General features: G+C 41.5%; 1 protein-coding gene across 1 annotated transcript in view; it reads right to left on the bottom strand.

The window, feature by feature from the left end:
* The window catches only part of Phex (phosphate regulating endopeptidase homolog, X-linked), a 210,161-nt gene extending 185,624 nt beyond the window's left edge, over positions 1-24,537 (bottom strand). Inside the window, exons 1-4 of the mRNA XM_013026527.1 lie at positions 24,404-24,537; positions 23,390-23,625; positions 15,259-15,327; positions 9,421-9,582 (exon numbers count right to left, since the gene is read on the bottom strand). Of these exons, the coding sequence (XP_012881981.1) occupies positions 9,421-9,582; positions 15,259-15,327; positions 23,390-23,507 (349 nt within the window). The 5' untranslated portion in view covers positions 23,508-23,625; positions 24,404-24,537. The remainder of the gene's footprint in view (positions 1-9,420; positions 9,583-15,258; positions 15,328-23,389; positions 23,626-24,403) is intronic.
* Positions 24,538-27,289: the final 2,752 nt, after the last annotated feature.

The raw sequence follows: 27,289 nt of genomic DNA, 5'->3' as shown, positions 1-27,289 counted from the left end.
TGGGGTTTGAACTCTGGGCCTGGGTGCTGTCCCTCAGCTCTTCAGCTCAAGACAAGTGCTCTATCACTTAAGCCACAGCACCACTTCTGGTTTTCTGGTGGTTTATTGGAGATATGAGTCTCATGGACTTTCCTGGCTTTGAAACACAATCCTCAGATCTCAGCCTCCTGAGTAGCTAGGATTAATAGCGTGAGCCACCAGAACCCAGCTGGTGGGAATTTTTAAGCATCATCTTGCAATGATCTAGAGCCCACAAAATGTGGCCAATTCCCCCTTCCTCTTCCTGTAGGAATGGTTTAAAGTCACATGACCCTACTGTGTATGTTGTCTGAGCAATTACCTTATCAAAGTCTGCTGGACTCTTGACCAATGTCTGTCAATAAACCTTGATAATTCAAGCAAATATCCCACTATAGTTTGAAAATCTCCTCCTAAACTCATGAAATTTAACTATCATGTGGATGGGTTTAAGTGGAGATCTTTTACTTTTGAAAGTGCTGTGGATCTGACCCAGGGCTTGGCCTATGCTGGGCAAGTGCTCAATGACTGAGCAACATCCCAACTGAAGGTGGGATTTTAAGAAGTATTTACAGCTGGCACCTGTAGCTCATGCCTGTAATCCTAGCTATTCAGGAGGCTGAGATATGAGGATTACAGTTCAAAGCCAGCCTGGGCAGGAAAGTCCATGAGACTCATCTCTATTTAACTACCAGAAAACCAGAAGTGGCACTGTAGTTCAAGTGGTAGAAGTGTTCACTGTGAGCTGAAGAGCTCAGGGACAGTCCCCAAGCCCAGAGTTCAAGCCCCACGACTGACAAAAAAGAAGTAATTAGACTATTATTAATGACATTATCTCGACTTGTGTGAGTTTCATGGGGGATAAGGGGTAGTCACCTTATCCTTATGTCTCACCTGCTTGTTTGTCTTTTTACCATGGTATGGAGGAGCACAAAAGCCTTCAACATATATTGAAAATATGCTCTTGGTCTTCCCAATCTCCAGAATTATAAGCCAAAGAAACTTCCATTGGTTATAAATGACCCAGTTGGTAGCATTATGTCATAGCAACAGAAAACTAAGACAAACATTAACCTGTTGTGCTGCCACCCAGACTTGCCTCTTTCAGAATCAGCTTTCACATTTACAGGCAAGCAGGTTTTTTTTAAAAAAAAATTGGAGCAGCACTTTTTATTTCAATGGTGCTGTTAAAGTTTCTGTATTAATTTGAATTTTTGCTTCATGTACATTTTTTATTTTAAGCAACTACCATATATCACATCCTTGTACAATGTTCTTGTTTCCTTATATGAAATTAACAGTAACAACAGATTCTATTTATTTCATACTGTACAGAAGAATTTCCAAGCATCTCATGGGCTCAAGTCTCTTACTGCCTGTCTCATCCTGACTCTGTTAAGTCCAAGAACACAAATGGAAAATGACAGTTCTCCCCTACTCAGGCCATGAGAAATTTCTGGCTGTATCTCAGCACTCTTCTGGGACAGCACACAGGGCACAGGAACAGGGAGGAAAAACAGAAAATCTCTACTTTTCCCCACTCAGCCACCCATCACTGTTCCTAGCCATTATCTGCATTATCTGACAGGAACTATATCTGAACCTCATGTGTAATTTTTAATTTTCCCTCAGCTACACTTAAATTTAAAAGGCAATAGGGTATTTCATAATATATTTTATTTATACCAATAGATGTTAAAATATTTTAACAAGTAATCACTGATTATAAATTGAATCATCCATTTAACAAATGAGACTTGTTATATTGTTTTTTTTTAAGTCTTGCAAGGACAACAGTGGCTTATGGCTGGATATAATCCTAGCCATTCAGGAGGCTGAGATCTGATGATTGCAGCTCAATGCCAGCCCAGACAGGAAAGTCCATGAGACTCTCATCTCCAAATAGCCACCAAAAAAAAAAACCCTGGAAAAAGATCTGTGGCTCAAGTGGTAGAGTGCTAACCTTGAAAAACAACAACAAAAATACTCAGGGACAGTGCCCGAGCTCTGAGGTCAAGCCCCAAAACTGGCACACACAAAAAAGTCTTGGCTGGGCACTGGTAGTTTATGCTATGATCCTAGATATCAGGAGGCTGAGATTTGAGAAGCTCAGTTCAAAGTCAGCTTAGGCAGGAAAGTCAGTAAGACTTTTCTCTCCTGTTAACCACCAAAAAGCCAGAAGTGGAGCTGCAGCTCAAGTGGTTGAGTACTAACCTTGAGCAAAATATTTCAGGGATGGTGCCCAGGCTCTGAGCTTAAGCTCTAGGACACACACACACACACACACACACACACACACACACACACACAATACCACATATGTCTCTCTCCTACTGTATTGAGTCATACAGCTCTTGAGTCCTGATTACAACACTAGAACATTTTGTGATATGCAGATTGTAATTTCCATACAGATAATCTAGGAGGCATTATTAATCACTATACTTTGTATCCCTGTGTAACACCACACCTCTGCCTGCATATAAATGAGGAAATATAGCCTGGTTGCTATTAGCAACAACATTATAACCAAATAGACTTAGAAAGAACCATGACACAATATATGTCAAAATAGAAAGTATAGAAAACGAATTCTAATGACAGGGCTGAACTGCTAGATGAACTCTCACCTGAAGTCCACATAATTCCTGGTCTCTTTGCATACATGAACAAGAATATTCCCTTTATTTCTCAATCCAGTCTGAATTAGGATTTCTGTCACTTACAGATGAAAGCAGCTGGTGGCAAGGAAAACAGTATATCCTCAGTACTCTTCTTGTTTGTCAGTAGTGGGGTTTGAACGTAAGGTTCAGCTTGCTTGCTCAGATGGTGTTCTACCACTTGAGCAATGTCACCAGCCTGGCTTCTTGCTGATTTTATTTGCTTTGTTTTGAATATTTTTTTGACCTGGAGTTTCTCATACTTTTCTGCCCAAAGCATGAGCCTCCAGACCTCAGCCTTCTGAGTAGCTAGGATTATAGGCTCATCCAACTTAATACTCTTGAATTCACCAATGAGTTAGTACAATAGAGACACTATCTATTTCAATCTATTTGAAGTCCATGTTTGTTCCAAAAATTAAGTATCAAACAATTCAGAATGAATGCAATGAAGCAAGCTGATTATCAAGCATGTCTAATTTATTTGTATGAGCTACTAATGAAGAAAATCTGGATTAAAGCTGTAGAGAATGAGATTAAAACTAAATGCTTAGACCAAGTCAGAGTGGAAAAGCAAAACAAGACACTTGGGGGTGGAAGGTGAGAGGGTGGAAGAAAACCTCAAAATTTGACTGCCAGTACTGCTGGAACACAATCTTTCATGGTGGCTGTTCTCATGGCCTTTTCCTTTTGTTACTGAGAAAGGAGACCTATCGAGCAGGATACACGGCTCATGACTGCAATCTCAGCTCCTTGGGAGGCAGAGATCAAGAGACTACAGTTCAAGGGCAACCCAGGAAAAAGAAAAGTTAATGAGGCTCCATCTCAACCAAAAAGTGTTTTTGTACTGGTCATCCCAGCAATGTGGAGGCCATATGTAGGATAACTGTGATCTGAGGCCCACCCCGAGGGAAAAAGCGTGGGACTCTATTTAAAAAATAGCTAAAGCAAAAAGGGGTTAGGAGTATGACTCAAGTGGTAGATAAAGAATGAAAGCCCTGAGATCAAATTCCATTACTCTCTCTCCTCAAAAAAAAAAGGGGCTGGGTGTCACACCTGTAATCCTAGCTACTCAGGAGACTGAGATCTGAAGATCACAGATCAAAGCCAGCCCAGGGAGGAAAGTCCATGAAACTCAATAAACCATCAGAAAACTGGAAGTGGTGCTATGGCTCAAGTGGTAGAGCGCTAGCCTTGAGCTGAAGAGGTGAGGGACAGCGCCCAGGCCCAGAGTTCAAGCCCCACAGCTGAGAAAAAAAGAGAGAGAGAGAGAGCAAATATTATCTAGAGATACATCCACATTTTGCCAGAGTCATTGGAAAAATAGTTCTGTATTTTAGCAACTGCTGAAATTTCTGGACAACTCACCACCCCACATCTACCCCACTCACCACATTCAAATGATGTATGAGAAAAGGAAGAATGTGAGAAACAACCACAAAACCTTTTCAAGTAAAATTATTTCATTTCACATTCCAGAAGTCTTCAGTACAAGCTCAAAACACAGCCCTCTTTCTACATATCTGACTGATTGTGATGTATCCATCATTTGGCAATTTCTTGTTTCCTGTGGAGCTACATATAAAAAAAGCCATCAAGGCCTGGGAAAATCAAAACATTCTCTGCATGGCTGCACCTAGCTTATATAGTGAACTCACTCAAAACAATAGGAGCTGACTTTGCATTAGGAATATAAAGTCCACTACAATGAGTAGTTGATGGCTAGTATTTACATATCCTGTTCCCTCTTTTACCAGTCTAATATCATTTGTTTCAAAGAACCTAATGAAGGGAAGGCTCAGTGTGGTACATTATTCTTCCATATATACGGTCTAAGGAATATAGCCCCATTCGACATATCTTCAACAATCTGAACTTCCTGATTGTCAAATGAATATACAAGAGCTGAATTGAATGTCTCAGTTCTATTATCTACAAAAAATGATTTGGCAGGCTGCTGGTGTCTCCCACCTTTAATTCTAGCTACTCAGGAGGCCAAGATCTGTGAATTGCAATTCAAAGCAGGCCCAGGCAGGTAAGTCCATGAGACTCTTATCTCAAATTAACTACCAAAAAGCAGGAAGTGGAGCTGTGGCTCATGTGGTAGAACACTAGACTTGAGCACAATAGCTCAAGGACAGTGACCAGGCCTTGAGTTCAAGTCCCAGGACTGGCACACAAACACACACACACACACACACACACACACACACACACACAGATGCACGTACGCATGCTCATGTACGCACACACACATACACAAGTTGATCTGGCCATTATGACTTAGAGAGAAAACAAAGCCTAGGGGTTTGGCTCAAGTAGTAGAGTACCTGCCTAGCAAGCAAGAAGCCACGAGCTCAAATCCAAGTACCACAAAAAAGTTAAGGCAAAATCATAAAGGGAAAGTAATTACTTATGAGAACCATCTGAATTCCATCCAGTAGGTATTTATGAATAAATAACCAATGTAGATTCACAGTCATGGTTATCTGCTGAGTCTCTACATCTTTCTGTTCTGCTGAAGTTGTGTTTGAAAATTATATACTGCATTTCTTCCCAAAATATTGGCCAAGATAGCTGTCCCATAATAGAGATGATCTGGCTCTACCTGAGTCATTTGTCTTCTCTGTGACACAAATGTTCTGTCTCATTCATTGCCTCATGTTTCCATCTGCTTATTCACAAGCAATGTGGGCCATAGTGTCTTTACAATTCACATGAAGACAAATTGAGTAGGAGGTTGTAGGATGGAAATTTTAAGACGCACGTGACTATATTTAACCTGTTCTTAAATTTAAAAAAAAAATCTTGCGTCTTACAGAGAAGAAGAAATAAATTTCTTGGTAGAAATCTGAGTCTTCTATGCCATTTCAAGGGAAAAAAAACCCACAAAGCCAGGTGGCTGACTTCAATAGAGAGCAATTTTTCATCAGCCTGGTCTGTCAAGTTCATTTTATTTCACAACGGACAGCTGAATCTGGGTGTTCTCTATCAGCCATAAGAAAATGGTATTCTTTTGGTTGGTAATGCTAGGTTTTATTTTTGGATGTTCTCTCTTTTCATCAAGGCTGAGGAAAAGAACCTTGACAGTATTCAATATTTTTGAAAGCACATGATATTTACAAAGGATAAGACCAGAATAAAACTTAAAGCATTTCACAGACAGTACTTCACGAACCTTAGAACTACCTTTGAGACAAAATGGAGAGACAAAAAAAAAAAACAAATATTTATTGATGGCCTGCTTTGTGCCCGAAACTGGATGGGGTAATTTATGTAGGGCATCTCCTTCAGTAGTCACAAAACTCTTATGCTGTGGATATTTTGATCTCTATTTTAGAGGAAGAAAACTGAACTTAAAGAGATCAGCAATTGGCCCAAAGTGACACCAAACTGAATTTGTAAAGGGCAATTTGACTATTTGTATCAAACTTAAATTGTAAATACTCTTTCCATCCAATAATTTCTGGGAATTTATCCCAGGAATATTTTTACATAAGGACTTAAAGGTATGTACACAGGATAGGTACCACAGTAGATAGACATTATCCATGCCTATGAGAAATTTGTAGTTTTTAAAAACAGGTTATAGAAGAAAGATGTATGATGGTGCTAATTTTGAAAATATATGGATGTGCACATGATGTTGTGCAAATGGACTTGTACATGGAGCAAAACTTGGAAAGATATATAGTCAATTCCTTTGTTAGCAACTGTTTCTACAAGAAACAACTTTCTTTCAACTGTGTTTGTTGGGGGGGGGTAACTGGTCTTGAATTTAGGGCCTCATGTTCTTGCTTGGCTTTTTCAGTCATGGCTTAGTGCTCTACCACTTGAGCCACAGCTCCACTTCTGGTTGTTTATTTTGTCTGTGTGTATGTGTGTGTCTGTCCTGAGGCTTGAACTCAGGGCCTGGGTGCTAGCCCTGGCTTCTTTTGCTCAAGGCTAGTGCTTTACCACTTGAGCTACAGCTCCACTTCCAGCTTTGTTTGTAATTAATTGGAGATAAAAGTTTCACAGACTTTTCTGCCCCAACTGGCTTTAACCCCCGATCTCCAGACTCTTGAGGATTACAGATATGTGCCATCAGCACGTGGCTTCTTTCTACTTCTATTTTTTTTCTCAAATGCACTTACCAATAACAATCTTTCATTTTTAAAGAAAACCTGCAAAACATAAAACCCTGAACAATTTAGTCTCATCTCATGAATGTTGAAGGGGTCTGTGTACATTACTCTCCTCAAACAAAGCACCTCAAGACTGATTTGAGTTTTTACCCCAACACATTCTCAGAAATTTCTTTAAATTAGTTTAAGTTTCCTGACATTAGAAATTTCTTTAACTTTGTAAGTGTATTTTTTTTTCATTTTTTGTGTGTGCCAGTCCTGGGGTTTGAACTCAGGGCCTGGGTATTGTCCCTGAACCTTTTTGCTCTAGACTAGCACTCCACCACTTGAGCCACACTTCTACTTCTGGCTTTTTGCTGGTTAATTGGAGATAAGAGTCTGATGTCTTTTCCTGCCTGGGCTGGCTTTGAACTGTGATCCTCAGCTCTCAGCTGCCTGAGTAACTAAGATTATAGGCATAAGCCACCAGTACCCAGTGTAAATCTTGTAGTTTTAAAAATTTATCAATGATATTTCTACTGGGATGATGAATGTGTGTGTGCACATGTACACACACACACACACACACACACACACACACACACACACACACACACAGACGCATACCAATGCAGGAATCTACCAAGAAAGAAAATCATGGAAAACAGGCAAGAACAGGAGATGAAGAGCCAAAATGAATGTATGTCCACAGGGAAATACGTATGGTCCTATTTATAGTTCTACCATACGGGAATCTCATCTGTTAGGTAGAGTCTGGAAAACCCTGACATTCTTGAAAATTCTTATTCATAATTTACCAAAACTAAATTTCAGCCTCCTAATTGAAAATATAAGTCTGTATGATTTATATCAAGTTATGAACTATAACTGTACTTTCCTTACAACGGACAAGTTTATCTATTTTGCCAATGATTTCATGTTAGAAAGTATATATAAATTGAAACATATTTAATTTTCATGCCCTCCAACTCTTGAAAAAGTAGAGCTGGCAAAGGAAGAACTATTATAATTCTTATCGCTTCTCAGAAGTCCTTTGTGCTACTAAATGCAAGTTACATGGCATAAGTTGCAAAAAGAGCAGAGGAAATCAAAAACACACAATTTTTGCCTTCTCAAAACAATTAACCTTATCTGGTTTGGAAATCTTCCTCTTCCCTCCTGGGGTGGCTTTCTCCGACCGCATAGCATAAAAACGAGGTCCAATAGAAACATAATATTCTCCAGTAGTAGACAATTTCAGCTCTGGTGGGGGGGGGGCTGGGTTGGGGAGCAAGCACGCGTGAGTGTGTGTGAGAGAGCTTGTCAGTGCTAAAGACACCATGGGAGAAAAGTGAGTCTCCCTGGAGCGAACGTAGAAGTTAACAAGAACAATATGACAACCAAGGGTCACCCAGAGTTCAACAAAAGTGATGTCAAAAGACAATGACTTATGTAATCCCTCTGGACATCACCTTTACAATCAAACAAAATGAAATTCACAAGAAGACAACGAGGTATCCTGGGAAATGCAGGGCACAACAAGCAAGGCATGAGGTTTACCTTGAACACGACAGACAAATGAGTATATTATGAGAACACAATTGTCATCAACTCTGTCTTTGCCCCCAATTCAATTCAATTTAATCTTCAGCAAAGGAACTTAGTATTTCATTAGCAAACCCAAAGCACCCATTATTTACCTTTGACTCATGTTAAGCAAATCTGGGAGACTGGAATCCTAAAAACTTTCCATCTTCCACTTGAAAAAATGCTTGCAAAACATCAGGAGTCAAGGGCTCATGCCTGTAATCCTAACCACTTGGGAAGCTGAGATGGGAGGTTCACAGTTTGAGGCCAGCCGGAACAGAAAATTCAAGAGATTCCTCAGTGGAGAGCTGGGTGCAGTTTTTAGCTATGGTGTGAAACCTAACATAGGTAGGTTGCATCCAGGCCCATGCCTGGACAGAAGTGAAACCCTATCTCAAAAATAGCAGCAAAAATCAGAGCCAGAGGCATGGCTCAGCTGTGAAAAGAGCACCTACTTAAGAAGTACATGCCCTGAGTTCAAACCCCAGTAGGACAAAAATCTTAAAAATAAATTTAGTGAGTGAAAAAGTGAAGTTGCTGTGCACCGGTGGCTCACACTTGTAATCCTAGCTACTCAGGAGACTGAGATCTAAGGATCACAGTCTGAAACCAGCCCAAGCAGGAAAGCCCATGAGACTCTTATCTCCAATTAACCACCAAAAAGCAATACAGCTGTGCCTATGTTCTCAGTTCAAGCCTCGAGACTGACACCAAAAAAAAAAAAAAAGTGAAGTCACATTTCAAATCCCAAACTCTGTCTTTATATCTATATATAGATAAATAGATATGAGGGAGCTATCTATATCTATATAGAGACATATAATTACAGATACATGTACATGTGTATGTATCTGTGTATAGTATGGTTTGTGTTTTTTGAGACAGGGTTTCTCTGTGTATAATATGCTGATCTGGAACTCATGATCCTCCCTCATCTTCCCAAGTGCTGAGATTATAAGAATGCAGCCTCACACCTGGCCCAAACTCTTTGATTCTTGCCTATTCTTGCACTCCATAAAATGCATCACCAAACTCCAGTAGAAACTTACCCTTCAACTTGAGGTCAACATTATGCCTCAGCCAAGGATAAACTCCATAGCTTGGCATATCTTCAGGAATTGGATTGTTGTTTATCCAGCCATCACAAGCAAACCGGAAGAAATTGTCACAAGGATCCACAGACAGATTTACCTTGCTCATGACAGCAGCAGCTATTTAAAAAGAAAACAGCAACAACATAGGATTAATGACAAGCACTGAACACTGCGTATTGCTCTTTTCCAAATTAAATAATAATTTCAAATCAACCAATTCCTAACCTTTGGCTTCTACATTTACACTCAACTGACTCTTTGAATCAACTTCACTTAGGGGAATGACCACATTTTGAGTGTGTGGGTTCAAGTTGGATGGCTTTACTGTGATTGAAACTACAGGATTGTTCCTATCATCTGTGAGGTGTGGGTAAGAACACAAATGGAGGGGCTCACTCTTCACACCCCACATGTCCTTCTGCAAAGTGACATTGCTAGGCTTTTCCATCCAGTCCATTTCCCCAGACTTGCATCTATGTTGGCCTTGCTCTGACCAATAGAAATGGCTGTTTGTGAGTTTCAAGGCTAGGCCTGATGAGTCTTTGCTCCTTTCCTGCTGATTCCCTTTACCTGGAGCTCAGACACCATCGTTGGAAGAAGTTTCCTGGAGAAAAGAAGCCACGAAGAGAAAACCCAAGCCTAAGGCCATCATGGCCCTTTTAGCTCATGTAACCCTGCAGCTGACACAACTACACAAATAAGTCTGGGCAAGATCAACAGTGAAACTACTACCAACCCCACAGAACCATGACAAGTGTTCCCATCAGCCTTGTTCAGCTTTTCCAAGCTTCAAGGTGGTTGGGTTTCACAGCCAAATTCTCTTTTTCTTTTTGGGCACTGGAAATTGAACCCAGGATGTTGCACTTGCTAGGCCAGTGCTTTGCCACTGAACTACATCCCAGCTCTACCTAAATATTTCAAGGTTATAATTACAATATTTTTTTTATAAAAATCATGTATGAGGCCAGATACCAGTGGCTCACACCTATGATCCTAGCTACTCAGGAGGCTGAGATCTGAGCATTGCAGTTCAAAGCCAGCCTGGGCAAGAAAGTCTAGGAAAAGGAAGCCAGAAGTACATTGTAGTTCAAGAGATAGAGCACTAGCTTTGAGCAAAAAAGGCTCAGGAACAGGACCCAAGCCCCCTTTGTTCAAGCCTCCCACATGCGTGTGCGCACACACACACACACACACACACACACACACACACATACACACACAAATGAATTCTTGAGCCCCTGGGCACTAAGTATAGCTCTCTTAGGGATGAAGCTCTAAGAAACCAGTACAGGCCTCAAAAGAAGACTTGGGGGCATTTGGCAAGGAATTCTGGGATGTAGGAAATGGCTGCAGACCTGGCTCCAGAAACTCCTTGACCAGAGGGAGAGGCCAAAGGCAAAAATGGAGTGTTCTAAATAAAGGTTTCACATCTAAGGCAGAAGTAAGAAGTCATATGAATGAACAGAAAGATGCAATATACTAATACACCACTTTTCATTCTGTGTGTGTGTGTGTGTGTGTGTGAGAGAGAGAGAGAGAGAGAGAGAGATTCCTGGGGCTTGAACTCAGGGTCTGGGTGCTGTCCCTGACCTTTTTTGCTCAAGGCTAGCACTCTACCACTAGCCACAGCTCCACTTCTGGCTTTCTTGGTGGAGATGCTTAATTGGAGATAAGATTACAGGTAGGAGCCACTGGCACACAGCCATTCTTTTAAAAGCCCATACACAATTTTCTATGGAAGCTAATCCATAGGTACAGTATTTATCCATAAATATACATCCCTGAGCTTTAAAAGAAAACCTTTCATTACAAAATGACTTTTCAATATTCATCATATTGAATTCTAACTCTCTTCCAACTGCCATACAATTACTGGCTACCACTCTGGCACCAAGACAGGCACCAAATGATTGTTTTAAAAGGCAGCCAATATTTTAATGACATTGGAAGGATGGCATTCCGGGCAATTTTCATACCTTAATTAATGTCAGGATACATTTTTATTTGAAGTAATGAAAACACAATGAATTTTCAGCTAAATAAGAATGAATTGCCTGAAAAAGTATAATCTGCATAAATTTGGAAATGTATCTTATAATTTTGTTAGATGTAGGGTTCCTCTAGGTTCCAAACTAAGAGTTGATATTTTCAGAGCTTTGACTCCCTAGTTTTCTATTTTATTTACAATCATTATTGTTCTTTTGCACTTCGCATGGCCTAGACTTTCTATGGAAACTCTAAGCAGCTTTTTGTCCTCATTGACGTAAGATGCCAGCATTGTTATTTTTGCAGGACTTCAACCTCCCTACTATTTTTAACTCCCACACCCCAAAATAAACAAGTAGAAAAAACTTGGTTTAGAAGTATCAATTTCAAATCGGCTGGATGGATTTTTTCTAAACTAATTCTGTTATTGCTAATTCGAGTTTTGCTCACTGCTAGTATTTCATCATTACTATTTAACATTCCAACATGTCAGCCTTACCCCACTCCCCCCCAAAACATCATCCTTCCCATTTGTACTCATGGTCCGGGTGGGCATCCCCAGATTAAATCTGCTGTGTGAGACACCTCAGGAACACAGATGACACCAAGGCTCAATCACACATAATATTCCAGTCACTCAAGGGAGCCCTCACACACGGTTTTATTCCTATACGCTCAATGCTCTCCAGCTTCCTCCCTCTGCCTCCACCCCCAGATGCATCTTCTCCAACTCCTTGGCTTTCCTGCAAGCATCAGGAAAACTGCAAGGTCAGCTCTGACCTCGGCCCTGATCCAAAAGTGGGGAATATATCACTCACACCGCATTTGGAAAGCAGCCCACTGACTGCGAAAACTCTCTTCTGCCTGGCCATTCATCATGGGCCATTCACAGCTGGGCACCGGACTGCACATTCTGCAGGGACACGGTGACTTCCAATTGCAAGGGACTATAGCTGTCAAGGCACCAAAACTCCTTTCCTTCTCCTCCTCAGCTCCAAGGAGAAACCCCAGAGGGTCTTGTTTTAATAAAAGAAATACAGTGATGGGAAGAAGCTGTGAAGGCTCAGGGTGCTCCTTTCTCAAGTCATTGCCCATTAGGTTAATGGCTCAGTGGGCTCCAGCTGCTTTATAAACGTAGTAAGTGCACATGCACTCCTACAAATGCCACTCTGACTTTTTAGTTTTACTCAGGGTTCCAGAGAGACTCTTATTAAAGCTTATGCCTTATAATTTATGTAAGATAGTAAAAATCACACCCATTAAGCATCTCCTTGGTTGTGTGACTTATAAGTTAAGCCCTTTTCAAACAATTCATCAGTCAGGCACTGGTGGCTCACACCTGCAATCCTAGGTACTCAGGAGGCTGAGATCTGAGGATCATGGTTCAATCATGGTTCAAAGCCAGCCTAGGCAATAAAGTCCATGAGCCTCTTAGCTCCAATGAACCACTGAAAAGCCAGAAGTAGAGCTGTGGCTCAAGTGGTAGAGTGCTAGTCTTGATCAAAACTGAAATAAAGCTCAGGGACAAAGCCTACACTCTGAGTTCAAACTCCAGGACAGACAGACGGACACACGCACACTCACTTCCAGACACTTTTTTGGGGGGGCGTCCGGCCGTGGACCTGAACTCTGGGCCTGGGCGCTGTCCCTCAGCTCTTCAGCTCAAGGCTAGTACTCTACCACTTGAGCCACAGCACCACTTCCGGCTTTTTTTTTTCTGCTTATGTGGTGCTGAGGAATTGAACCCAGGGCCTCATGCATGCACGGCAAGCGCTCTACCACTGAGCCACCTTCCCAGCCCCCTCCAGAGACTTTTTTTCTCTCAGTCATTGGTTTTGAACTCAGGGCTTGGGCACTTTCCCTAAGCTCTTTTACTCAAAGCTAATATTCTACCACTTTGAGCCACAACGCCACCTCCAGTTTTCTGGTGGTCCATTGGAGATAAGAGTCTCACAGACTTTCCTGCCTGGGCTGGCTTTGAATCGTGATCCTTATATCTCAGTCTCCTGAGTAGCAAAGATTATAGGCATGAGCTACCAGTGCACGGCTCCCTCCAAAGACCCTGAAGCATGCTGAAGTAAAACCTAAACTCATGGCACCTAAACCACACACTGAGCCACTGAGCCTTACCCCCACTTAAACACATCGTTCCTTACCCAGAACACTCCACCCTGCCTGCCTCTCAAGCTGCCAAGATCAACCCATGTGGCACCTTCTCCACACCTGGGAAGCTGTCTCCTCAGTTCTCACACAGCCATTGCCTCCTCATTATTCAACATCCTGGCCTCAGACCTTTCAATCCAGCCATCCTGTCACTTGCTATATTCTGGTTTCATACTTTAATTTTCTGTACAACCCATACTGCTACTGATATTCCTCTTGTGCCCTGATTGCCTTGGGTGATTGATTGTTTTTCTTCCTCTACTTGGTTCACTGATAGATTCCCAAAATCAAACTCAGAGCCTAATATGAATAAATATTTGGTGGGTTCATTTACTAATCGCTTAAATTTCAGAGGACAAGAAATTCCCTAGGGTCCCTGCCCACTTAAAGGACGGGATGGATAGTGAGCTGGGAACTGGTGGCTCACACCTGTCATTACCTAACTACTCAGGAGGCTGAGATCTGAGGATCGTGGTTCAAAGTCAATCCAGCAGGGAAGTCTGTGTGATTCTTATCACCACTTAATCAGCAAAAACCTGCAAGTGGAACTGTGCCTCAAGTAATAGTGCACCCCCCATAAGCAAAGAAGGTCAGGGACAAGAGCCAGGTCCTGAGTTAAAGCCCCAGTACTAACACAAATAAATAGATAAATAAACAAACTAACAACTAAGGATGGGGGTAGAGCTGATTCCAGCTCCTGAAACTCTACACCTAATATTGTGTTGTGGACCAGCACAAGATCTACAATTTGGGTCCACAGTGAGGCAACTTTTTTTTTGTTGGTTGGTGATGGGGCTTGAACTCTGGGCCTGGGCGCTGTCCCTCAGCTCTTCAGCTCAAGATGAGCACTCTACCACTTGAGCCACAGCGTCTCTTTCGGTTTTCTTGTGGTTTATTGAAGATAAGAGTCTCATGGAGTTTCCTGCCTGGGCTGGCTTTGAACTGTGATCCTCAAATCTCAGCCTCCTGAGTAGCTAGGATTACAGGTGTGAGCCACCAGCGCCCTGCCCACAGTGAGGCGACTTTAAGCACAGATCTTTGCCTGAGCATTCACTGATACATGATCTGGTCACCTCAAGAGAAATATAGCTTGAAGAGTAGAGCACCAGGGGATTCCAGATGATAGCAGAAGCTTGGATTTGCCCAGGATGCCTGCTTAGAGGCAAGCAGATCAGACCTCCTGCCTAAATGATACACAAAGACCAGACTACGTAAGATCATGGGAATCTGATGCCAGCTGAACCATAGGAAGCCAATGATGTCTGCCCAAGGGTCTTAAGAGAGGCTGCTCATCCTTCCAAGCCTCTTCTCTTGAGGATTGGAGAATCATACAGCTGCTTCTGCTACTGCTGCTGCTGCTGCTGCTGTGTGTGTGTGTGTGTGTGTGTGTGTGTGTGTGTGTGTGTGTGTGTGTGTGTTTTATTCTGTCTTGTTTTGTTATTGCAAGGAATAAGAAAACAGGAAACCTTCGCTCCACTACTTCACACCAAAACTGGATAAAGTAAACTTCCAATTTCTTCAAAATTGCATTTCATATTTGGTAAACCTCAAGCAAACAGAAAGCTAAAAATAACCACCTGTTTTCTCTTCTCCCCCCCAAGGTACCATAATTATAACTTGTCACAGGGTGGGAAATGGACTTACCAGCTTCGATGCACTCTGGCTTCAGGCAATACTCCTGTTTAGCTTGGAAACTTAAGAAACCTTGACTCACTGAAAAAAAAAAAAACAGACCAAAATAAATTGACTGACTTGTAGGAGACCTCCATCAGGTAAAGACATGTAATGCAAGACATTTGATATCAGTGCACCCTTCTCAGTACTGACCTGGTATTCAAAAACCTAGTTGGCACTATGTGGAAAATGAACTATATAACTTGTGGGTGGGGAGAGGAGGGAAAAACTGGGAGAGAGGCAAGGGAAGGGGTGACATAGTCCAAAAAGAAATGTCCTCATTACTCGACTTCTATACTTTTAACACCTCTTCACATCACCATTTATTTATTTATTTGTTTGTTTGTTTGTTTTGTCGGTCATGGGAGCTCATGGGTTCTGTTCCTGAGCTTATTGACTCAAGACAAGCACTCTACCACTTGAGCCACAGCACCACTTCCTGTTTATAGTGGTTAATTGGAGATGAGTTTCATGGACTTTCCTGCCCGGGCTGGCTTTGAACAGTGATCCTCAGCTCTCAGCCTCCTGAGTAGCTAGGGTTACAGGCATGAGCCACCAGCACCTGACTTTACATATCTTTATAATGATGATGATGATGATGATGATGATGATGATGATGATGATAAACAATTGGCTCAATGCCTCTGCACAACTTTGGTCACTCCCTTGACAGCTTTGGTAAGATGCTTGGTTGCTCTGAAACTCAGTTCTCTCATCTGGAAGACAAGTGAGTGAACTGGGACAATGAAGCATTGTTGTTGACAATATGGTTCCCAGCGCAGCACTGGGAGATTTATAGATGCATAGTTTCAACCCCAATCCAGACACCTGACTCAGAAACTAGACATATCACACAGTTGTGTGTTGCCCTGAAGTTTGGTTCAGACTTTACCTTTGAGCCCCCTACACTTAATCTTCCCCTTACTGCCAGCCATCTGTGATTGGTTGGTTGGTTGGGGTTCTGTTTTGTTTTGTTTTGTGACAGTGCTGGAGCTTGAAGTCAGAGCTTCTTGCTCTTGCTTTGCATTTTTGCTCAAAGCTAGCTCTACCACCTGAACTGCAGTTTCACTTTTGGCTTTTTGTTGGAGCTAAGAGTGTCACAGATGTGTCTGCCCTGGCTGGCCTTAAACTGTGATCCTCAGAACTTAGCCTTCTGAGAAGCTAGGGTTACAGGTGTGAGCCATGGACGTTGGGCCAAACCATCTGTGTTTTATCAAGCCCTGAAGAAGCATGCTGATGCATGCCTAAATGTGAAAATTGCTGGGCTAGATGACCTCTACAGTGTCTTCCATGTCTAATTATCTATGCTTTATGTCCCACACTTCCCACTCCTAATATTACTTTTTTTTGTCGGTTGTAGGGCTTGAACTCTGGGTTTGGGCACTGTCCCTGCACTCTTCATCTCAAGGAGAGTGCTCTACCACTTGAGCCACATCACCACTTCCGGTTTTCTAGTGGCTTATTGGAGATAAGAGTCTCACAGACTTTCCTGTCTGGGCTGGCTTTGAACCATGATCCTCAGGTCTCAGCCTCCTGAGTAGCTAGGATTACAGGCGTGAGCCACCAGCCCCCTGCCCAGTCCTTATATTTATAACAACATCCCTATGTTAGAGATGGTGAGACAAACTTTTAAACAATGTCATTTGGAGCAAATCCTAAGTGGAAAAAAAAACAATCTTAGCATGGGTGGCATTTAGGAATTATCTAAACCATCTATACAGATACAACTGCAAGAGAGAGGGAAAGAGTAAGAATGTACTGTATAGCCAAGCAAGAAAGTCCATGAGCCTATTATCTCCAATTAACCACCAAAAAAGCCAGAAGTAAAGCTATATGTAATTCAAGTGGTAGAGCACCAACCCTGAGCAAAACAAGCTAAGGGACATTGTCCTAGCCCATCATTTAATCCCCAATACTGGCACCACACATACACACACATATTCTGTGTATATAACTTAATCATATGGATCAATCACCCTCTGTCTGCCCTAAACTTTCTATACCCTCCTTCCACCAGTCCCAGTCTACCAAATATGTATCCTTCAGAGGATCAAGATTCCATTTATTCCCAACACTCTCAAAAAACTAATGCCTGTAATCCTACTGCTAATGCCTGGAGGCTAAATTATGACAGCCATAGTTCAAAGCCAGCCCAGGCAGAAAAGTCTCTGAGACTCTTGGCTCCAATTAACCACCAAAAAGCAGGAAGGGCTCAAGTAGTAGAGTGCTAGACTTGAGCACAAAAGCTCAAGGACAGCACCCAGGCCCTGAGTTCAAGCCTTAAATTAGCCATGTGGAAAGAGAAAGAGAGAGAGAGAGACAGAGACAGAGACAGAGAGACAGAGAGAGACAGAGAGAGAGAGAGGCTAGGACTGACCCTGAGTTCTAACCTGAGCTCTAAAACAGAAAAAAAATTCCTACACAATCAAAATAGCTTTCACCAATGTCTTAATTCCCTCCATCTTACTGGCAGAAAATAAAACAGATTTCTGCAAAACTACAAAAGGATGTTGTATTTGTGAACTCTGTGGAGGATGTGGACATTAGCCCACGTGAGTTTAAGGTTTCAAAAAGAGGAATTCATTATTGATATTCTCTGTGAGCAAAAGCAAATCATTTGAAGATGTGGCTGTGAAGAGATGGATCATGGGAGGCGGGTGAGGACCAGAATCCTTCATGGTTCAACAAAGAAGCAGAATCAGGAAGCTAGGCCCTGCTACTATTCTTGCTAGAGATGGCAGACCTGCAGATCACCTATCAGCATGGCAAGATTCATTATTTATTAAGCCACATTCTAAGAAGTGTCTCCTTTTCCTCTGTTCTTTCCTCTGAACAGCCTTTCTACCCATGTTACATTATACATTCAAGAAACCTGCCTACGGGATATCTCGGGTCTATTTTTTAAGAAAAGAACGTTCTGAGCATAAAAACGTGTTTTCATTTCTTTAAAAATCAAACAGGTAAACTATGGCCAGCAGAAAGATTAACATGGAATATTTCAATGTACGCAGCTGGTGGAATTGTGGGGGTACATTATTTTATATTGTGGAAAAGCATGTTTTTTGTTTTCTTTTTTTGTCAGTTGTGGGGCCTGAACTCTGGGCCTGGGCGCTGTCCCTCAGCTATTCAGCTCAAGGCTAGCACTCTACCTCTTGAGCCACAGCACCACTTCTACATTGAGTGGTTTATTTATTTTTTTGTTTTTTTTTAATTGTGAAAGTACTGTACAGAGGAGTTACAATTACATGAGCAAGGTAATAAGTACATTTCTTATCAAGCATTTTCTGAGTGGTTTATTAGAGATAAGAGTTTCATGGACTTTTCCTGCCTGAGCTGTCTTTGAACCATGATCCTCAGATCTCAGCCTCCTGAGTAGCTAGGATTACAGGTGTGAGCCAACAGTGCCAACCGAAAAGCCTGTTTTATTATAAGCAATACTAGTTTATTATTTTGAACAATGCTCTTGATATCAGTCTTAATTTTTAACTAACAGAATAGCTAAAGCCTTATTCTTGTTTTCTTTTTTTTTTTTTTGATCAGAACTGGGACTTGAACTCAAGGCCTGAGTGCTTTCCTTGAGCTTGTTTGCTCAAAGCTAGCACTCTTCCACTTTGAGCCACAGCACCACTTCCAAGACTTGTTCTTTCATTAAAAAACTTTAACACAAAGACTTTTAGAGAAGCAGAACTAAAATCAGTTATTGTCTGACAGTATTAAGGTTTTTAAATAAATTAACTAAGACCCAGATTCATCCACATTCTCACGGAAAAGCTTTATATTTATAGAGGTTATTTTAACATAGTGAAAAGAAACAAGGATTGCCAAGCCTAGATAAAATAAGGTCATAAATGAATGAAATAGAGACAGCAGAGAAAATCTATTTTAAATACAAAATATTACTTTTGTTTTTGTCGGTCATGGGGCCTGAACTCTGGGCCTGGGCACTGTCCATGAGCTCTTCAGCTCAAGGCTAATGCTCTACCACTTGAGCCACAGCACCACTTCTGGCTTTTTCTGCTTATGTGGTGCTGAGGAATCAAACTCAGGGTCTCATGCATGCAAGGCAAGCACTCTACCACTGAACCACTTTCCCAGCCCCTCTTTTTTTTTAACTAATTAGTTTATTGTTATTGGGGGATTTTTGGTAGTGCAGAGGTCGGGCCTCACACTTGCTATGCAAGTACTGTACTACTTGAGTCATGCCCTCAGTCCTCCAGAGTGTTAAAAAGAACTTAAGTAGTTGTTTCGCTTCTCATTTTCTATTTCTTTCTAACTAGTAAAAATACAGTCAGAGTACAATGGTGTCATCCAGAGATCAAGTGTATCAGAATGAATCTTTAACTCCCATGGAAAACAGGAAATCTCTCTCTGTGTCTCAGTCTTTCTCTCTCTTTTCTTATTTCTCCTTATTTTAACCCACTATACTAAAATAAGTCCTTGCTAAGACCTTCAAAAAAAAAGACTAGGGCTGGGAAGGTGGCTCAGTGGTAGAGCGCTCGCCTTGCATGCATGAGACCCTGGGTTCGATTCCTCAGCACCACATAAGCAAAAAGAAAAAAGCTGGAAGAGGCGCTGTGGCTCAAGTTGTAGAGCGCTAACCTTGAGCTGAAGAGCTGAGGGACAGTGCCCAGGCCCAGAGTTCAAGCCCCACGACCGGACCCCCCCCCAAAAAAAAGTATCAGAATGAAGATGAGGCTTGCTGGAAGAGCACATAATTATTTAAGATGTGGGAAGGATCCCTAGCAGTGCACAAAAAGAAACTGGGGTTTGAGGCATGGCTCAAGTGGTAGGTAGAGCACTAGCTAATGAGCAAAAGCATCAGATACTGAGTTTAAGTCCTGCTCTCAGACTTAAAAAAAAAAGATTTTGAGAATGGCCACAAGTAGAAGAAGTTATCCAGCTACAGCCCACAGGCCACATCTAGTCCCCTACCTGTTTATGCTTCTTTGAATGGCTTTTACATTTCTAGTAGTAACTGTGTGTGGTGGGGGAGAGCCAATGAAAAATCACATCTCATAATACATGACATGTATATGAAAATCAAATTTCGGTGTGTTGAAATCAAATCTTCCTGGCACCCTGGCCCATCCATTTGGATACCTATTATCCGTGGCTGTTTTGGGCTACCAGGGCTGAGAGCTGCAACTATGGCCCATACAGTCAAAACTATTTACTAGGAGTTAGTGGTAGAGTGCTTGCCTAGCATACATGAAGCCCTGGGTTTGATTCCTCCATACCACATACACAGAAAAAGTTGGAAGTGGCACTGTGGCTTAAGTGGAAGAGTGCCAGCCTTGAGCAAAAGAAGCTCCGGGACAGTGCCCAGGCCCTAAGTTCAAGCCCCAGGACTGGCAAAAAAAAAAACCTATTGACTAGGTGCCCTAAACAGAAAAAAAATTACTGATCACTACATCTGAGAAACAGATTATGAGGAGGAAAGGAGAGAGAAGAAGGAGAGGAAAGAATTTACTTGCAAATAAACTGTCATAGGTGTACAACCATATTTCTATGCAGTTCTAGTGCTCTAGATTCTCTGAACCATTCTAAAGTCACCAGCGATCACTCTCACTACAAAAGTATAAGGTTAGAAGTCATCCCATAACCTAAAAGATACAAAAGTAATAGAAATTACAGACATGTGACTGAACTTGGATAGGCCAAAAAATTCATTGCCATATCAATCAGGAAGCTCCTTAGAGAGGAAAAAATCCTAACTAGAATATTGTCATAAAGAGCATTGTCTGGAAGGCATCTAGCAAGGACCTTTCTAGAAAAGGTGATGGCAGAGCCCTTGGGACAAGCAGTGAATAAAGGTGGTGGGGAAAAGAGGTTAAGTCTTAAATGGTACTGAAATATTTGTCAAAAAAAAAACGAGGGTCCTTGAATGTCTGCATCCAATTGGATGTGGTCTCCTGAAGCAATGCAATAGAATTGCTTGCATTTGTAAAGGAATCTCCTAAAACCTTGTGAAAATGCATACTGTCAATCAGTGGGTCTGGGGTGGAGCTAAAGTTCCCAGCTGATGCTGATGCTGATGCTATTGCTGCTGTTTACTGGTCTGTGGACCACTCTTTGAGTGGCAAAACTACAGAGGACCATACCCTTAGCTTGCACTTATCTTCTCAACTAGAGACCCTCCTAGAGATTGGACATGTTAGCCAGGTTACTGGGCACATTGGAAAGTTACTTTCTATCTTCTGTGGGTCTCCCTTATCCATAATATCATTGCCTGGCTTGGAGAATTTTACTTCACTTTAAAATCATTCAGGGGCTGGAAAATGTGGCTTAGTGGTAGAGTGCCTGCCTAGCATGCATGAAGCTCTGGGTTTGATTCCTCAGTACCACATAAACAAAAAAAAAGCCAGACGTGGCACTGTGGCTCAAGTGGTAGAGTGCTAGCCTTGAGCAAAAGAAAAGAAAATCAGGGACAGTGCCTAGGCCCTGAGTTCAAGCCCCAGGACTGGCAAAATAAATAATTAAATAAGTAAAAAAAACATTCACACAAGTGTCAAAGTAACATTTTCACTCAAAGAACTAAGAGATGCTGCTATGGAGAAACATCAAACTGATATATTGAGGTCTCAGAAAGCCATGAGCAGAAAAGAGTGCACTTGTGTACATAAGATGATCATTTGGTCTAGATGCTGGTGGTTCATGTCTATAATCTAAGCTACTCTGGAGGCTGAGATCTGAGGATTTTTATTTGAAGCCAGTCCAAGCAGGAAAGTCTATGAGACTCTTATCTCCAATTAAGCAGCAAAAGGCCAGAAGAACAGCTGTGCCTCAAGTGGTACAATGACAGCCTTAAGCCAAAAAGCTAATGGATAGTACCCAGCCAGGCCTTGAGTTCAAGTGTCAGTACTGTATAAAAATCAGAATTGGAAGTATTTTCAAATCTGAACTCTGTAGTCACTTCCCACATCATATGCAGTCCCTTGTCATACCCACAAAATTTCTCTTCTAGTTTTGAGTTTCAGAAGATGATGTTCATCTAAACCCCATGCACTGAGAAATCTCACAATGATTTTCAAGAGCCACAAATGCAGTTACAGAAGTAGGAGGTTTTGTTTCACCAGAAAGCAATAAACTCATCTAATTTCCTAAATCTTCAGCCACAGAAAACATGGAAAGATGGTTTGCTCATTTTAGCAGAATTCTCAACCACACAACCCTAAGTCTTTTCAAGTTTAATTACTGGTTTTTCCCTGCCAAAATAAACATGGCCGCCTGCATCCTGTATATGCCAAGGAACATTGCCAGGCTTGCTGCATTTCAAAGTGCACCTAGAATCCTCTAAGTATAGGGCTTGTTCCTAGGGCTCTTGCAAGTTAATGGAATAGTATGGATTGTGTGAGGAAAATTAAAAGTCATAGACACGCATTTCTGAAAAGCCTAAAAGTTTAAGACATGACTTGCCCCTTTCAAAGATATTGATTCTTTCTTTCTAGGAATCCTCTTTTATCACAGAGTCTCTCTGGGCACATCATTCTCACCATGAGTCATTAAAATAATTGGAATCATAATACCTTTCAAATCTTGGGAGGAAAACCTGTTTCCTTTCATATTAATTTTTAAATCTATTAGAAAGGCAGAGTTAACATGTCATCCCATCGGAGACACTGGATTAAAATAGACTTGAAGAATCCTATTAAAGGTGAATTGCAAAAGATGGATTTGTATTTTGTGAATTAAATTTTGTGATTTGTTCAAGCAAACATGAACAAAAGTCAAATGAAAAGAAATTGCAGCGTGATTTTTTAAATCACAAGGTAAAGTTCTTCATCACAAAACACATGAAACTGTCTATGAATTCCTAAACACTCTATTTGTGAAATATAATACATGATTTTTTTTCTTTTTGTCTCAGTGCAACCAAATACCCTAGTCATCCAAACCCTTTCTACCCACTTTACCTTTTGGGTATACATTTATACCCAGAATAACCTCCCTTTTCATTTGCATATTTGATAGTAACTAAAGATGCACTGTCTCCTAATACAAACAAACAGCCATCCACCTGTATTATGACAAGGTTAGAATAAAGCACCAAGGCAAATCTGGCCACATGCCCAGTTCCCCTGGTCTCTGACACTGCACTTACCTAGAAAGAGGACGGTGCCCAGCACCAGAGTGACACCAATGAACACTGCCAAGGCGATTCGAGTGCCTCTGCTGGCTCCCTTTCCTGTCTCCATGCTGCTCCCCGTTTCTGCTTCCATCAGAAGGACGGGTGAGAACACTCTGGAAGAAAGTCACTTTTCGTGGTTTGGTAGCTGGTCTCAAGAGTTTGTTAGGCGTTGACATCCAATGCTTCCTTGTTCTTCTACTAATGGACAGCTTTTTAAAAAAAAAAAAAAATCCTGTCAGGAAACCTCCCCTCGCCACCCTGTCTCAAATAATCCTTCACAAATGAAATAGAAGAAACTCAAAATATTGGTTGCCTTGGCTCTCCTCCTGCCTAGACAAAACAAACAGCGGTTGCTTTATCTTGGTGTTCTCTCTTAGCGAAGTCCCTCTCAACTGATTGTTTGGCAGGCTCTTCTCTCAAGCGTTCCGAGTATACATGTTTTACTAGGTTGCTGAACAGATGTTTTAGCTATTTAAATGTATAGTCACTTGGGGAGGGGAAAAATTGTCTTTATCAACACTGGATTCTCATCAGCCTCCCCCCAATCGTGCTATGTTAGGTGGCGAGGACTCTTCAAACCCACTTCAAGATCTCAATTTAATCACGTCATTCTGCTGTGCTAATCATTCTGCTTGCCTGAATTGTCTTCATCAAAGATACTCTTTTCACGGTGTGAGTCCCTTTATAAAGCCTTCTACGACTTCCTAGGCTATCCTGAAGCATTTTATTTTAGGAACTTTGTGTATGATAGCATGTGCCAAAGATCAGAGTCATAATCCAGTGCAGTGCAGAGTAGCAATTAAGACAACCTACACAGGCTGATGGTTTGGACTGGAACTTTACTTTTTTTTTTTAAAGGAAGGAGAAAAATCACTTCCTCTTTGTGGTGCTAAAAATTGTACAAAGACAGTTCCACACACACAACACACACACATATGAATTAAACTTACAGCCAACACAAAGAGGTATGGTTAAAAAAAATGATACCTTGGTCTGTACCTGTTGATGAAAACTGCACTCGTGTATTTTGCACTCCAGCTCCCCAAGGCAGAGCTATTGGTTAGTATGTTTTCTGTGTTTCCATAAAGTGCTTATTTCAGCTGAGTCTTCAGGATGAATAAAAAGCATTTGGTTTTGCTGGTGAGACTGATTGATCGCTGGGTCTTTAATTTCTTTCATTTATGATAATGATGGAAATTGCACAACTCTGCTTTTTTTTTCATGGGACAGGGCTACTGGTATTCTGCTACTACTCAAGTGATTTAGATTTGATTATGTAATGCTAGATCATTTATGACACAATAACCATTCTTGTTGTGCTGGAAGTCAGCAAGTGGTGAGAGTGGAAATGGAGGTTTCAGCTACATCTAGAAAGCAAGGGAACAAAACTTGTGCACATAACTTTTGGGGTGGCACCAGAGCTCAACCGATACCAATGAGTGTGACATACAAGCTTCTGTGCTTCTGTCTGGCTAGACTGAGTCGGGCCTTTAACTTAGCACATGGGATTCTCCCAAGATTGAGAAGTTAATACAGCTTGCATTCTTTTCTACTCATTCCATGTTACCCTGAGCTCAGAAGGTCATGTGTGTTCATTGCCTGTTGATAATATTTTGATGCTGCTATTCAATAACATATTCTAGTAGGCCTCTGACCTCCAGCATAGGATCTCTCCCAAGTATCTTCGGACATGGCTCAATACAGCATCATCGACTGCTGTATGGGTATGTCTATTATGTTCAGTGCTCAAGCCCAGCCATAACATGCTCCGCTATGGCAAAGGAGAAAATGAGAGCAATAGAGATCAACCATTAGCCCAAAAATAAAAACAGCTTCATGAGCCAGATGCCAGTGGCTCAAACATGTAATCCTAGCTACTCAGGAGGCTGAGACCTGAAGATCGAGGTTCAAATCCAACCCAGGCAGGAAAGTTTGAGACTTTTATCTCCAATTGGCCAGTAAACAGCCAGAAGTGGAGCTATGGCTCAAGTGATAGAGATCTAGCCTTGAGTGAAAAAGCTCAAAGACAGCACCCAGACCCTGAGTCCAAGCCCCAAGACTGGCACCAAAACAAACATAAAGCAGCTTCAGGAATGTGAGATGGGGGTTCCTTGGAATCTTTTTGAATTTTTTTCTAAATGCTCAGCTGTTTGTACTTCACACTGACATAACACTTTTGTTTGCACCTCCAGCTAAATCTATACATGAAATAGCAAAGTCAATTTCAATTACACTGTTTTACAAAATGAGCCTGAAACCAAGCAAAGGCCTTCGATGACATGGGAAAACAACACACAGGATCTCGGGGAGATGCAATCACACTGCATGTCTGCGGCTTGACAATGCTTCCTGTGCACAAGGAAGAGGACTGTCACCCAAACACAACAGGGCCCATATCTTTCTTTCTTTTTTTAAATGCTGGTACAAGCTGGGCACTGGTGGCTCACATCTATAATCCTAGCTACTCGGAAAGCTGAGATCCAACCATCATGGTTCAAAAGGCAAGACAGGCAAGAAAGTCCATGAGCTTTTTATCTCTAATAAACCACCAGAAAACCAAAAGTGGAGATGGGGCTCAAGTAGTGGAGCACTAGCCTTGAGCAAAAGAACTCAAGGACAGGGCTAGGCCATGAGTTCAAACCCTATGACCGACAAAAATATGTGCTAGTACTGGACTTGAACTCAGGGACTTATATGTTATCCGTTAGCTTTTTCACTCAAGGCTAGTGCAACCACTTGGGCCACAGTTCTACTTCTCACTTTCTGGTGGTTGCTTGTCGATAAAAATCTCACAGACTTCCCTGCATGGGCCGGCTTTGAACAGCATCCTCAGATCTTAGCCTCCTGAGCAGCTAGGATTACATGCTTGAGCCACCAGGGTCTGGCTTCTTCCTCTTTTTACTTCTCCAAATCTCCTCACACCCTTCAGTCTTTTCTTTTTTATGTCAGAGACTGGGCCTCAGTACCTGAAGCTTTCACTCATTGGCTAGCACTCCAACCCCCCTTCAGAGTCTTGATTGACATGGCAACGGTGGTTTGGGATTGTCAGTGGAGTAATTTTTTTAATCTTGGAGTAGCAATTTTCCCCCTCCCTCCATGAAGTAAAGGCAGTTTGGGGCTTCAGTTATTCCTATCCATCACTGACGGTCCAGACTTCATTCCTGACCTGAGCATTCATCTCCTGAGGGAAAGGCCATTAAACTAAACACTCCTTCCAGGGATTGTAATCTGGAAAGTAGGATGCATTCCTTTCCAACCTTCAAAAAATACACAGCAAACTGCATTAAATTAATAACAAAACAAAGTCTAATAAATAACCTGGTGTGTTAAAAATAGTTTGTCCATCTAATGTAATGTAATAAAGGTTTTCTTTTTCTCTCTACAAAAATAATCAAGGAAGATTTGAGAGTGGGTGGGATTGATAGAGGATAGGATGTGGGTGAATTATTCATTATCAGATGCAGTCTTCAGTCTGTCATTTTCTGCATTAATTTTTCAACCTTTTGGGAGATGGTGATTATCTTGCCCTTAAAATAAACTGCATTCAAAAATAAAGTAGGACAGAAAAAAAAATTTAAAACAACCTCTGGGGCAAAATAAAGAAGTTCAAGTTACAGAGAAATAATGAATGCTCACCAAAGACTAAAGCGGGGAACTGCAAAACATGGCACATGCATGGGCCAAACTTAACCCATGTCCTATTTTTATAAATAAAATTGTATTTGATCGTTGATGACTTCATCCCTGTTACACAAGGTGTAAGAGTCGCCAAAAGGAGACTGCCACACATTTGTTTGCTCTCCCCCCAATAAACTCTTTTCTGCCTGAATCATGTGGTGGTCTCCTTTCAGCAAACCTTAAGCAAGGCAGTTA

This window comes from Dipodomys ordii, unplaced genomic scaffold (genome assembly GCF_000151885.1).
Source record: "Dipodomys ordii isolate 6190 unplaced genomic scaffold, Dord_2.0 Scaffold94, whole genome shotgun sequence".
Taxonomy (NCBI): Eukaryota; Metazoa; Chordata; class Mammalia; order Rodentia; family Heteromyidae; genus Dipodomys; species Dipodomys ordii.
This window is presented reverse-complemented; position numbering and strand designations above follow the sequence as displayed.